Raw genomic sequence first — 13,874 nt, forward strand, 5'->3', positions numbered from 1 at the left:
GACTAAAACAACTTTTGAACGTACACGTTTCACCAAAACAAGTTCCTTCCTGAGGCTATTTTGCGACGGTGCCGTGGCTCTGTGCTTAGTGCCACCCATGACGGTTGTGATTGGTTTAAAGAAATGCCAATAAACCAGAGCACGTTTTTTTTCCATCTCAGAATGCTGTGTGGACTAGCCAGACCCTCTGCAGCGCTGTGGAGGAAAGTCTGGCAAATCGAGACTAGTTTTCAGGAATCCAGACTCAACTTCACCCTTATCCCCTGTTCTGTTGTGTTACAGTTATAAAGAGGACCAACATGACTTTGAAACGGACTCTGATGACCTGATTGAAATGACGGGGGACGCAGGCGAGGAGCAGCAGGATGATGACAGTGAGACCATTGAGAAGGTTATGGACACCAGGACAGGCAAAAAAGGAGGTGAAGCATTTTCACTTTAATTCACTTTCTCATTAAAATACTGTATACATGTTGCAAAATGTAAGTGTTTTTGTTTTTTTTGCTCTTCTAGCCACTGGGGCTTCCACCACTGGGTATGCTGTGCAGGAAAATGGGGACCCGAATGAAGGCTTTGACCCCGAGAATGATGAAGGGGAGACTCACTATCTGATCAAGTGGAAAGGCTGGTCCTACATCCACAACACATGGGAGAGTATGGACTCTCTGATTCAGCAAAAGGTCAAGGGACTAAAGAAACTGGACAACTACAAAAAGAAGCACGATGAGCTCAGTTCATGGTGAAAATCTTTGTCTTTACATTAGCTTTTTTTTTTTTTCTTGCTCATTTTTCGAGAATTTTCACAGTTTATTCTGTCGCTGTTCATAGGTTGAAGAGGGCGTCCCCTGAGGATGTAGAATTTCATAACTGCCAACAGGAGCTCATATCTGACTTAAACAAGCAGTTTCAGATTATTGAGCGGATTATCGGTAAGAATTCATTATCAGATGTGTTTGCTTTTGTCTGGTAGTGCTCCAGATTGTCTTTTTTGTTGTACTAAAAATAATTCTATTATTTACAGCAACAAAAACAGGGAAGACACCAGGAACTGCTGAATTCCCCTGTAAGTCCCTTTTCTAGTTTTTCACCATCACGGTTACATTCTGTGAGCTGCCTTTTTTTAAAGGTCTCCTCCGCTATACATTTCTGTCAACTATCAAGTGCTTTTACTCATTGACACAATTGTCTTTTTCTAATCATTTGACTGCTCTTTAAACAGCTCATAGTCACAAGATGCCCTCCTCCAATGAGCCAGAGTATTTGTGCAAGTGGATGGGATTGCCCTATTCAGAGTGCAGCTGGGAAGATGGAGCTTTGATTGGAAAGAAGTTTCAGCACTGCATCGACAGCTTCATCAACCGAAACTCCAGTAAAACCGTCCCCTCTAAAGACTGTAAGGTAAGAGTCAAATGACCCAAAATGGTTTAGTTTTTATTTTTTTTAATCGCTTCCCTTTGATATCATTATATTTGTCTCACCCTAATTAAAGACATTTGTTTCTAACTATTGTTTCAGGTGTTAAAGCAAAGACCAAGGTTTGTTCCTCTGAAGAAACAGCCGTCATATATTGGAGATGACATCCTTCAGCTGAGAGATTATCAGCTGGATGGGTTGAACTGGTTGGCTCACTCCTGGTGCAGGTACTGTGTAAATAGATATAATAATTTGTGTTAGTTTTGATTCCCTAATTTGAAAAATAAGTGGGCTTTTTTTTTTTTTTTTTTAAAAACCATGCTTTTTTCTTATTCTTCGTGCTCAGGTGTAATAGTGTTATCCTGGCTGATGAGATGGGGCTTGGAAAGACCATCCAGACCATCTCCTTCCTGTCGTACATGTTTCACCAACATCAGCTGTATGGGCCCTTTATAGTGGTGGTGCCTCTGTCCACACTCACCTCCTGGCAGAGGGAGTTTGAAACCTGGGCCCCGGACATGAACGTGGTGGTCTACCTCGGGGACGTCATGAGCAGGAAATCGGTACTTTGAATCCTGCAGGGGTTTTCTCTTACTGTCTGCTGGTCTCTCCAGAGTTGGTTACATGAACTTACGTTGTTGCTCCTGCTGTTTTATGTAGATCCGTGACTACGAGTGGGTGAACCATCAAACGAAAAGAATACGTTTCAATGCACTATTAACCACTTATGAAATTCTACTTAAAGACAAGGTAGGTGCAGTGATCCGTATTTCTTTAGGACTGTGTTTACATTTTTTTTTTTTATTATGCAGTATGTCTGTTCATAAAGAGAGCCGATCACTGTGGTTTACAAGGACTTCAAATTTGTCTCCAGGGGGTGCTTGGGAACATCAACTGGGCATTTCTGGGTGTGGATGAAGCTCACAGGCTGAAGAATGATGACTCCCTGCTGTACAAAACATTAATGGAGTTCAGGTCCAACCACAGGCTCCTCATTACTGGCACTCCGCTGCAGAACTCCCTCAAAGAGCTCTGGTCACTGTTGCACTTCCTCATGCCTGACAAGTACGTCCTGGTTTAGAAGTAAAGCAGGAAAAACGCCATCAGTTTGAATTCCAGCCAGGGATGGGTGACGTTTGTTATCTCTGTCGTGCACAACAGGTTTGCTTCATGGGAGGATTTTGAGGATGAACACGGGAAAGGAACGGATAACGGTTATCATAGTCTTCACAAAGTCCTCGAGCCCTTCCTTCTGCGACGTGTCAAGAAAGATGTGGAAAAATCTCTCCCTGCCAAGGTGGAACAGATCCTCCGGGTAGACATGACGGCACAGCAGAAACAATTCTACAAGTATGATGATTTTTTACGACCTCCGTCTTCGCAAACCTCTTGTACAGTAGCTGCATTTCTCCTCCCCATTAATTGAATTTGTTCCTCAATATTTCCAGGTGGATTTTAACGAGGAATTACAGAGCTCTTTTCAAAGGCACCCGAGGCAGCTCCTCTGGCTTCCTGAACATAGTTATGGAGCTTAAAAAGTGCTGCAACCACAGTTTCCTCATTAAACAGCCTGAGGATCCAGAAACTGAAACACAACAGGAACACCTGCAGGTATGTCTCCTTAGGAGCCCCCTTTAGCTCCCACCAACACCTTAGGATGTCTCTGCTCTGCAAAGGAAACTAGTTGTGACATAGGAAAGATGAAAACACGACAGACCAAAAGAAGGCTCAGGGCTACTTCATTTTTCCTGACAGCCTAATTTTGAACCATTTCAGAGTCTAGTGAGGGGCAGCGGGAAGCTGGTGCTGCTGGACAAGCTGCTGACCAGACTCCGAGAAAGAGGCAACCGAGTCCTGATCTTCTCCCAGATGGTCAGGATGTTGGACATTCTGGCTGAATACCTCGCCAAGAAGCGCTACACATTCCAGGTAAGATTAGCACAGGGCTACATTTCTATACTATACATTTTTTTGAAAAGCTTTGTTTTCTGCTAAAAGAAAGTATTTGTTGGAACATAAAAACTGGGCAATGTGCTTTGAATACCTTTTTTTTAATTATTTGCAGAAATATTACCATAAAATCATGCATATAGTGCTGTCACCCTGTCCATCGGGTTCCTCTAACAACTTGTAAAAAGTGTAACCAGCTGCACCACCAGTATTTCCAGAAACTGTGTCTACAATGATAGGCTTTTGGGGTGGTTGTGTTGAGTAGGTTCGACTCGGATGAGGCTCAGATGTCAGTGTTGTTGCGCACATACTCCACCAGGCTGAGAGATCATGTGGTTATTTATATCAAGTTATTTTCTGCCGAAGACCACACAAACTGCTGCAAGTCACTCGACTCAGGTTGTTTTTGCTGACTTGGTCTCGGTTGTAGACTGTTGTGTCAGTCTGAGCATATATGCTGGGTACAATGGCATGTCAAGCAAAGTGATGCCAAGGTTATAGCAGATAGCTGCCCGGGAAATCTTCAAAGAGTAATTTCTCTGTGTTTGCCTCTCCTCTTCAGCGGCTGGACGGTTCCATAAAAGGAGAAATCCGAAAGCAAGCACTTGACCACTTTAATGCAGAAGGCTCAGAGGTATGTGTACTAATAATTTAATGTTGCTCACTGAGTTGTAATATTAGCATATCACAAAAAACAGTCCTATTTTATTGGAATCATGACCAAGGCTGTCAGGATGGACTTTCTTTTGTACCACACAAATTTGTGAAATCATCAAACTGTTGCAGTTAACACCATTCAAAAATAATTTTAATCATAGCTGTTATAAAATAGTTCCTAAATAAACTTTTTGAATGCATTTATTCCTGTAGTAGTCTATTCTTTATATCATATATATATATAGTCCAAATGTTTCTTTATTCCAGTGTTGTCATAAATATGCTGCCTTTGCCGGAATATTGGTCTGCATCAGAGCATGTGAGCGGAGCACGAGCGGGAAGATATCGGATGGAGAACAGAGCAGATGTTTTAAAAAGTTGAAGCGTCGCCTTATCTCCCACTCCATCCCGCTCCGGTATTGCTCACACTGTGAGTTCTAAGCATGCCCGGCCCAGACTCACGTTGTACATTCAGATGAAGGCGACTGCCCTCCATGCCGCCAGTTACCGGAGCAATGCCGGCGTCTGGCTAACTTTTGAACGAGGGGCTCCGGGCACTGGTGGCATTAAGTGAAGGAGGCCGGCCCCCTTCATCTGATAAATACAACGTAGCGGGGGGAATGTAACGCTCCTTGGGGAGTAGTGGAAATTCAGGACCCTCCACTTCGCTCACATGCATTCGGCAGGCATGTCATTGCCCATTTGTTATTGAAAAACAGACAGACTGGCAACTGAACACTGTTTATTGACAATAAGCCGCTTGCGGGGACAAGCTTGACTCTGCAGTGGGCCTGATGTGACTGCGTCACTGCAGTAATGTAGTAAACACGACAGCCCTAATTATCTAATTATAAATAAACGACATTGCACTGCTTGTTTTTGGACTACTTTATTTGAGAGCAGTAGCACATTAAGGATACATTTGATAAATGGTGTAAAAAGAATCAAATGTACATTAATACTTGAAAGAAAGTCAGAGGTAGGACTACATTTGATGGTGTGTGTTGAGGTGTATTAACCAATGAGATCTGTATTAACAGTGCCATCTGTTTTCCAGGACTTCTGCTTCCTGTTGTCCACCAGAGCTGGAGGTTTAGGGATAAACTTGGCCTCAGCAGACACCGTAGTCATCTTTGACTCTGACTGGAACCCTCAAAACGATCTGCAAGCACAAGCCAGGGCTCACAGGATCGGCCAGAAGAAACAGGTAATCCATGGCTCAAATTGATGGCTTTCATTGTACATATGCTCTAGAATTGAAAAGATTATTGTGTAGTAAGAAAATTACATCTATGCTTTCCTTTCATAGGTGAATATTTATCGACTGGTCACCAAAGGGACAGTTGAGGAGGACATCATTGAGAGGGCAAAGAAGAAGATGGTTTTGGACCATCTTGTCATTCAGAGAATGGACACCACTGGTCGAACTGTACTGGACAGCAACTCGGGAAACACAAAGTAAGATGTCAGAAATCATCTTGTTTAATTTTAAGATACTGAAGTTCTCTGTGTGTTTAACTTTGCTGCTTTTTTTGCTACAGTTCAAACCCGTTCAATAAAGAAGAACTGACTGCTATCCTCAAGTTTGGTGCAGAGGAGCTTTTCAAAGAGGCAGAAGGAGAGGAGTCTGAACCACAGGTACTGTATTATGACTAATTATCTTTTGTGCATTCAAAATACTTGTTTTACATATTTGTAAAATCAAACCAGAATGTATTTCTTTCTGTAGGAGATGGATATTGATGAGATCTTGAGGCTGGCTGAAACAAGAGAAAGTGACCAGGGCTCAAGTGCTACGGATGAACTTCTATCTCAGTTTAAGGTACCGGTTACTATTATTGTAAAGTTTTTAAAGATCCTGATCTGAAATCATGTCAATGTCAAGCATCCCTCTCTTTCAACTTCTAAATAGTTTCCTTCTTTCTCCTCATGTTGCTGCAGGTGGCCAATTTCTCCAGCATGGAAGAGAGCACGCCAGAGTTTGCAGACAAGTCCATACGGGAATGGGATGATATCATCCCTGAAGAGCAGCGACGCAAAATAGAGGAGGAGGAGAAGCAGCGGGAGATGGAAGACATCTTCATGCTGCCCAGAAGCAGGAGCTCTAACAAGAGGGTAAGAGGAGATTTTCTAACAGATTTATTTGAGAAAGACAAAGTGTTAAAAAGCTACCTATCTTCCAGCAGCTTATTTGAATCGGGTCATAAGGTGTCGCTCTGGTTCCTCTGTCTTTCAGGCTCAGGCCAACGATAGTGACAGCGACGTGGGCTCCAAGCTGAAGCACCGCTCCTCAGGCTCTGAAAGTGAGACTGATGATAGCGATGACGACAAGAGGCCGAAGAAGAGAGGCAGACCCAGAGCTCGCAAAAACAATGTGGAGGGCTTCACTGATGCGGAGATCCGCAGGTAAAATATTTATTGAGCTTTTTTCTGTTTATATTTCTTTTTGTATTAACAGTGTTTCCTTTCATGAACACAATTAAAATGTATTAATGATCATATATCATTAACAGGTTCATTAAGGCATACAAGAAATTTGGATCTCCACTCGAAAGGTAAGCATTGTAAAATTATATTAATAATAAATGTATGGCTACATCATTTGATTGCATGGTTTGTCAGACAACTTAATTGGTCATACTTAAACAGTCAGGTGCTCATTTCTGTGTCCAGGTTGGAGGCTATCGCCCGAGATTCTGAGCTGGTTGACAAATCCATAGCAGACTTGAAGAGACTTGGTGAACTGATCCATACTAGTTGTGTGACTGCAGTGCAGGAGCACGAGGAACACCTTAAGGAGAACCCAGTTGAGGGTATGTTGGGTTTACTTTATCAGTGTTTTAAGCCCCCAACGTCTCCTTCCAGACAGCGCTGCCTGGAAGGCACTAGGATTAGGCAATGATTAGGGTTAGGTGCCTTGAAGTCAGCGGTCACAGCGCTGCCGTGAAGTCGCCGTTGGGAGCTTAAAACACCATTGAGCGTTTACTTGTTTAGAGTTATTTGAAATCACAGCATTTTTTCAGGCCTAAAAATGATGCATGTTGTTATTATTCCAGCCAAAGGTCCTGGGAAACGCCGAGGAATTAACATCAAGATCTCAGGAGTGCAGGTCAACGCCAAGTCCATCATCCAGCATGAGGAAGAGTTTGAGCCCCTGCACAAAGTTGTGCCCTCCAATCCTGCCGAGAGAAATAAGTAAGATATCACTGCTATTTATAAGTTTATAAGCTGTTCTAAGGAGGAGCACAGGCTTTTGTTCAAGATACGATGTTAAGATAAGTGCATTTGTTTTGCAGATTAAATTTGACGTCTGAAGTCTCTGTGTCCCATAGGTTCAGTCTGACATGCAGGGTCAAAGTAGCCCACTTTGATGTAGACTGGGATCTGCAGGATGACATTCAGCTCTTGCTTGGTACCTATGAGCACGGCTTTGGCAACTGGGATCTGATCAAGACGGACCCTGACCTTAAACTTGCTGATAAGGCAAATGTCTAATTTCTACCTTTATCACTAAGTTGGAGATGAATGGAAATCTAAATATGAGAACACAAGCACACACTCTGCTTAAATTAATACATTCATTGTGTGCATTTGGACCACAACTGTCCCGTTTAGATATTGTAAAAGCTTATAAAAACATATTTTTCAAAGTCAAGACCTGGTCAAATAGTTGAGAATGCAGCTATATTTCTTCTTTAGCTCGTACACCATAATCGGCACCTTTTCTAATCATGTGTCCGTCTAACATTTACTTTCCCTCTGCACAGATTCTCCCAGACGATCCAAGCAAGAAGCCCCAGGCCAAGCAGTTGCAGGCGAGAGCTGAGTATCTTCTGAAGCTGCTGAAGAAAGAACAGGACAGTACAGACGGGTCTAAAACAGGGGAGGAGGTACGCTGCTATTAATCCCTGAGTTACTCATCCATTATTACTGTTTTCACCACATGAAGTTTGCCTTTGACCTACCACCCACACAGCTCATCCAGTCTCTTCCTCCACAGGTCAAAGTGAGGAAGAGGAAGCCTCGGGTGAAAAAGGAGAAGATTCTCAAGGATGAGCAGGGCAACGACATCTCCTCCCCCCGCCTGTCCGACAACCCGTCAGAGGAGGGCGAGGTCAAGGTCCGTGTCACCTGCTAGTCTGTAGGGTTCAGGCTGAGTTACGCTTCTGTGTCGAGGTTTTCTGCTGCCTACAGTACACGTGGAGTAGGGCTGAATGATTTTTGAAAATAATCTAATTGCGATTTTTTTCCCAAATATTACGATTCGATATTCGATTATTTTTTTAAGCTCTTTGTCTTCTGTATTATTCAACAAAGAATAATATAATGTATAGTATGAACACACAATTACACACTAGACAGTTAAATAAGTAAAAATATAGTATATATCTATACACACACACACACACACCAGTGTAATTTTTTACAGTGCACAGAGAGGAGCTGCCTCCAGCCCCTCCCCCTCGTGAAGTTGCGTGCTGCCGAGTGCACTTGTTCAGAGAGGCTATTGTTATGTTAGCTAGTTGCTGGTGTTCTTGCCGTGGGATTAACTGTACTAATAAAACCGTTGAAACCCCGCGGCCACGCTGCTGTGAAAGCTCCCCGAACGTCATTTATCAGTTTGGTTGTTACCCCTCTCAGTGGCAGCTCCTCCACTCATATCTTTATAACGGAGCTAACCGCTAACCGGAGCTAACCGCTAATCAGAGCTAACCGCTAATCGTTGCCAATCGAGCCTTGAGTTCTGTGTGCCTGTATCCATTAACTGCATGTATAGACTCAAGCCTGAATAAAACCCTTCATTTTATTAAAATGGCTGTAAAAGTTTTAAACTACAACTCAGAGTTGTTTGAATGACAGAAATCAGCTCAAGGTACAGTGTAGCGTTAGCATGCTAGTTGATGCTTTCTCTACGGAGTGCAGACTGATTTGCTCTCGCGAGTCATGTGACGAAATCGCAGCCTTTGCGATTAGGAAATCGCGTTTTAACATATCGCGATATTATCGAAAATGCAATTAATCGTTCAGCCCTAACGTGGAGTGTCTCATTGTAGCTGATGTGCTCCTCCTAAAGTGTTTTTACTACAATATGTTGCTATGTGTTGTATTTTCTCCTACCTTTTTCAAGTGCAAGTAGTGTTTGACAGTAAAAGCAAAGATTTTCACTAAGGACAAAGACATTTGATTTTGTGAACCAGAAAAGCCACTCTTTCGTGTCCTTAATGATGCTACCACAGTCAGTGGATAAACTATAAACCAGGCCCCGTCAAGTAGAACTACTGCAACACCTTAACAAAGAAATGTAATTCAGATATTTATTTAGATAAGCAGAGCAATGGTAGATTTGATTTGCTAAATCCAGCCAAATCCTTGTTCTCTCATGTTGTATGACCCTATGGTATATTGTTTAACATGTGTTGTCTTGTCTCGCGTTTGAGCAGGATGATGGAACAGAGAAGTCTCCCGCCAAGAAAAGACAAAAGAAAAAGGATAACAAAGAGAACAAAGAAAAACAGGGAACTCCTAAAAAGGAGAAGGACGGAGACAAAGAAAAAAAGGGTCCCAAGCCCAGAAAAGAAAAGGTATTTCAGAAAAGTATTTATGACCTTATCGTATGTGCTTTGTTCAAACCGTTTTAAATGTATATGGACGTAATGTTGATGGAAAACACAATGTCATTGTAGCATTAATATGCAACATGCAGCTGAAAGACCATAGCTAGAGGGTCACAGCCTTTTGCCAGTCTGTCCCCATCCTGTGAATAATTTATTCAAGGTATGATTAGATGATGCGGGGTAATTGTCTTATGTCCCGTGTTTTTGTATTTCAGGCTAAAGGAGCCAAAGGGAAGAAGACTCAAGGTCCAGTTCACATTACGGCTGGGTCTGACCCCGTTCCCATTGAAGGAAAGGAGGATGATGAACTCGACCAGGAGACTTTCAGTATTGTGAGTTTCTTCTTTAGTACCCATGCAAAGATTAAGCTAGTGGAATTTGAGAAGTAATTTGTGAACAGTGCACTACAATAATATCAGCACTTTGTATTTGTGTCTAGTGTAAGGAGCGCATGAGGCCGGTGAAAAAGGCCCTGAAGCAGCTGGATAAACCAGATGAGGGTCTGTCGGACCAGGAGCAGCTCCAGCACACTCGCACATGCCTACTAAAGATTGGAGACCGAATCTCAGAGTGCCTTAAAGCCTACAGTGACCCTGAACATGTCAAAATATGGCGGAGGTAAGATGATTTCGATATTACCTTTTGTGAAATGAATCCTGATGCTCAGCTGTTTAACTCTGCTAATGAGTATTTGTTCCTTTTTTGGCAGAAACCTCTGGATTTTTGTGTCCAAGTTTACAGAGTTTGGTGCAAGGAAGCTTCACAAACTTTACAAAATGGCACAGAAGAAGCGATCACACGAGGAAGAGGCAAGTGGTTCCTATCTGTAGTTGTTAACACTGGTTTATCAGGTGTTAGGAAGTGAACGTGATTGTTTTGTACATAAACCCACATTGAAAATATCCTGGGACATTTCCAGAAGGAGCAAAAGAAGAAGGATGATTCTGGAGGGAGGGTGAAAAACTTCAGACCAGAGTCCTGTGGTTCCAGTCGAGACTCCACGGGTACGTCGTCCTCCAAACCTGGGTCTCACTCGACTCAGCCAGGCCCTCACGGACACCACAGAGAGTCGTACAACTCGGCTAATAAGCGGCACTTTAGCAATGATGGTACGTGAGGATAGAATTATTTTAGTTTAAGGCACAGAAAACTCTGAACAAAGTGAGCATTTATGAGCTAGCAAGCAGATTTAGTTAACATTGGACAATGCCAGGCTTCCCCCTGTTTCCAGTCTTTGTGCTGAGCTAAGCTAACTGTTCCTGGCTGTATCTTCATATTCACCAAACAGATTTCCCCCCAAATGTTGAACTATTTCTATGACAGTGAATAAACCTATTAAATGATGCAATAATGGATTTATTTTGAAATACCAGATTCTACATGTTTCATTGCAGATAGAGGAGACTGGCAGAGGGACCGTAAATACAATTACCCAAGTAACAGCAACCAGTCATGGCAGGGAGACCGACATCATCAGTATGATCGCTATAAGGATCACTATGGTGATCGACGTCCACATGGAGACTCGTACCGCAGCTCAGGCAGTTACCGCAACAACAGCTCCCCTCGAAAAAGGCCATATGAGCAGTACAGCAACGACCGGGACCACAGGGGTCATAGACCATATTATGACAGGTGAGAGTTACTCTGATGACATGTTTTAGTTTTTTGATTAGATAACACGGAACTGTAATGCCATACAACTGGTTTCACAGCAATGCTATAAATGACATTTCAGGCATTCGGACCCCAAGAGAAGACGTCCGGATGAATTCCGTCCCAACTACCACCAGGGAAGAGAAGGCCCTCTTCAGGACTTCAGGAGGATGCCAGAGCACAGGCCGGCCGGTCCAGCCGGGCCAGAGCACTACAGCAGGCCCTTCCACCCTGACAAACCTCCTCCGCCGCAGGACCCTCGCTCCCCACAGGCTCAGAAGTCTCCCCAGGACTCCCGCTCTCCGCCAGAGCGGCCTGCAGAGCCAAACGCAGTGGCAGATCCTAACTGGAACAACAGGAAAACATAAAAGTATGACAGTGCTGGCTAAGAAACTGATCTGGCCGTTTAGTCCACGGTCAAAGCCACATACATGCTGCTGATGGACAAGTCTGGACTCGCCAATCATAAGCTCACAGTTGGAAAGGGAATCAACATGAACCCTCTTACCAGCAAAACTATTTTGCTCTTTTGTCCCAGTGGCTGTGAATGATTTGTGACCTGAAGGAAGAGGTTTGTTTTCCTCTTGTCATCTTCAAGATGGAAAAAATAACTAGAACAAGCATCTTTATTTAAATGAATTGACTCAAATCAGTTAACCATGGTAAGACTGAATGAAGTGCTAATGGATGCTTAGTCCCATGGACTATTTTCTAAGAAGAATTTAGGATACATGAACTGATGACTGATCTTAATCCTAAAAGTGCCTGAAGGCTTTGGCCTTTCTGAATGGTAAATGTATGGGATTATTCCCAAAAGAAGCATGACATGGGAATTTTTTTTGTGTTTAGCTTCAAGTCTTGCAAATGATGTCATTAGACGATTTCAATACAAAAGAATGTGTTCATCATCTGCACCTTCAAAATGTTTATCTTGAACATGTAGCTGAACTGAGTCACCATGTGGGTTGAAATGGTGGTGTATGTTTCCTCTAAACACTCTACAAAAAGGTTTTTAGCAAATTCAAATTGCTCATGTGTACAAATAATCATTATTTCTGTAATTGTGTAGCTACATAAATCATTGCAATCGTCTTGCTTTGTTCACTTTAACCACTTTCCCTCTTAGTAGGCCCAATGAAGCCTTGTAAGCAGTATTTATTGCAAAAACTTTTGCAAAGGCTGTTAACACTACGACTCAGAACAATCCTTTATTTTTGCCTTTCAGTATTCTGATGATTAAGAACGGTACTTCAGTGTAATTTCATTAATGCGTCTAGCCACATACAGTATCTAAGTACTCAATTATGTCTGAAAATACTATGTGATAAAACATTTTCTTTCCTTATCTATGGTTGGGCAATTCTGTTGCTGGTAGGTTGTTAAAGGGTTATCAGGAAGTTGCTGATTACATTTGGTTATGTTTATTACCTTTGGTCACTCTTTTCCTGTGCCAAACCTGCTCTGGCCCTCAAATGTCTTTTTTTTTTTTTTTACGCTTCTCCATTTGTGCCTTATTTATGTGAATAATATCATACTGTATATTCGTGGACAGTACTGGGGCCTAAAATAGGCAGGATGTAGTATTACTCATTTTTAGGAATTTGCTCTAAATGAACTTGTTAAGGGACTACGTATTCTGGTAATCATCATGTGGTTCTGTGATTTTTCAAGAGTTAATGATTTGAGGGGAAAACATAAATCTAAAGAAATCATGTGTGTTTGGTCCAGGGCACTTAGCCGACCTGTTACAGTGAACAGCCAGCGCTTCTTTTCTTCCATGTTAAGCAAGCTACAGTTCCTGTATCATATGTTCTTCAAGAAAGTCTAAATAATTTATATTTGTGACAAAACCACTCTTCATGAGAAATGTGCTGTACATATGTTTGGACATATGTAATAAACTTTGTTACACAATGAAGAGCTCTTAGTACCTTATTGTCCCACTAGAGCACTGCGCTCCCAGAACTCAGAGCTACTTGTGGTTCCTAGAGTCTCTAAAAGTAGAATGGGAGCCAGAGCCTTCAGCTACCAGGCTCCTCTCCTGTGGAACCAGCTCCCAATTTGGGTTCGGGGGGCTGACACCGTCACCACATTTAAGAATAAACTGAAAACCATCATCTTTGATAAAGCTTATAGTTAGGGAGTGAGGAGTTGCAGCGTAGTAGAGTAGAGTAGAGGGAGGCAGGAAGTACAGCCAGTTCCGGCAGGGGAGAGTACGAGCCCGGTCCGGCCCCTCTCTTTAGCCTGCCTCTCTTAGTTATGCTATTATAAATCCAGACTGCTGCTGGGGAAGTTCCTTCCTTCCAAGGACACAATGAGCTGCTCTCTCTTCTCTCTTTTCACTTGTCTCCTTTTGTGTGCATCTTAGTCCCAGAAATGCTTGTTACTAACCTAGCTCTGGGGAGTTTTCTCCCCCGGAGTCCCTATGTTTCTTCTTCACCCAGAATATCGCCTTGGAATAGGGTGGCACCTACACCGGGGTCCTGGGTGCAGCTGACGCTATGGACTTACTACACCCTGCTACGCTCTGCGATTCCCCGCAGTGTCCGACTGCGTCCTGCTGCGTCCAACCGCGTCCACACA

The 13,874-nt window shown here is 42.8% G+C and overlaps 1 protein-coding gene across 5 annotated transcripts in view; it reads left to right on the plus strand.

The window, feature by feature from the left end:
* The window catches only part of chd2 (chromodomain helicase DNA binding protein 2), a 30,612-nt gene extending 17,403 nt beyond the window's left edge, over positions 1–13,209 (plus strand). For 4 of the 5 annotated variants that reach the window (XM_036003292.1, XM_036003293.1, XM_031283300.2 and 1 more), the window contains 32 exons: positions 283–422; positions 514–739; positions 829–929; positions 1,022–1,063; positions 1,220–1,398; positions 1,516–1,640; positions 1,760–1,976; positions 2,074–2,163; positions 2,288–2,478; positions 2,575–2,763; positions 2,862–3,024; positions 3,190–3,342; positions 3,926–3,997; positions 5,078–5,227; positions 5,330–5,478; positions 5,562–5,658; positions 5,750–5,842; positions 5,962–6,135; positions 6,257–6,426; positions 6,534–6,575; positions 6,694–6,833; positions 7,077–7,215; positions 7,353–7,503; positions 7,788–7,910; positions 8,021–8,140; positions 9,462–9,602; positions 9,851–9,967; positions 10,075–10,253; positions 10,345–10,444; positions 10,555–10,744; positions 11,009–11,270; positions 11,374–13,209. In XM_036003292.1, the coding sequence (XP_035859185.1) occupies positions 283–422; positions 514–739; positions 829–929; positions 1,022–1,063; positions 1,220–1,398; positions 1,516–1,640; positions 1,760–1,976; positions 2,074–2,163; positions 2,288–2,478; positions 2,575–2,763; positions 2,862–3,024; positions 3,190–3,342; positions 3,926–3,997; positions 5,078–5,227; positions 5,330–5,478; positions 5,562–5,658; positions 5,750–5,842; positions 5,962–6,135; positions 6,257–6,426; positions 6,534–6,575; positions 6,694–6,833; positions 7,077–7,215; positions 7,353–7,503; positions 7,788–7,910; positions 8,021–8,140; positions 9,462–9,602; positions 9,851–9,967; positions 10,075–10,253; positions 10,345–10,444; positions 10,555–10,744; positions 11,009–11,270; positions 11,374–11,659 (4,711 nt within the window). In that variant the 3' untranslated portion in view covers positions 11,660–13,209. The remainder of the gene's footprint in view (positions 1–282; positions 423–513; positions 740–828; positions 930–1,021; positions 1,064–1,219; positions 1,399–1,515; positions 1,641–1,759; positions 1,977–2,073; positions 2,164–2,287; positions 2,479–2,574; positions 2,764–2,861; positions 3,025–3,189; positions 3,343–3,925; positions 3,998–5,077; positions 5,228–5,329; positions 5,479–5,561; positions 5,659–5,749; positions 5,843–5,961; positions 6,136–6,256; positions 6,427–6,533; positions 6,576–6,693; positions 6,834–7,076; positions 7,216–7,352; positions 7,504–7,787; positions 7,911–8,020; positions 8,141–9,461; positions 9,603–9,850; positions 9,968–10,074; positions 10,254–10,344; positions 10,445–10,554; positions 10,745–11,008; positions 11,271–11,373) is intronic. The other variant, XM_031283299.2, reaches the window with a different exon arrangement.
* Positions 13,210–13,874: the final 665 nt, after the last annotated feature.

This window comes from Sander lucioperca, chromosome 7, assembly GCF_008315115.2.
Source record: "Sander lucioperca isolate FBNREF2018 chromosome 7, SLUC_FBN_1.2, whole genome shotgun sequence".
NCBI lineage: Eukaryota > Metazoa > Chordata > Actinopteri > Perciformes > Percidae > Sander > Sander lucioperca.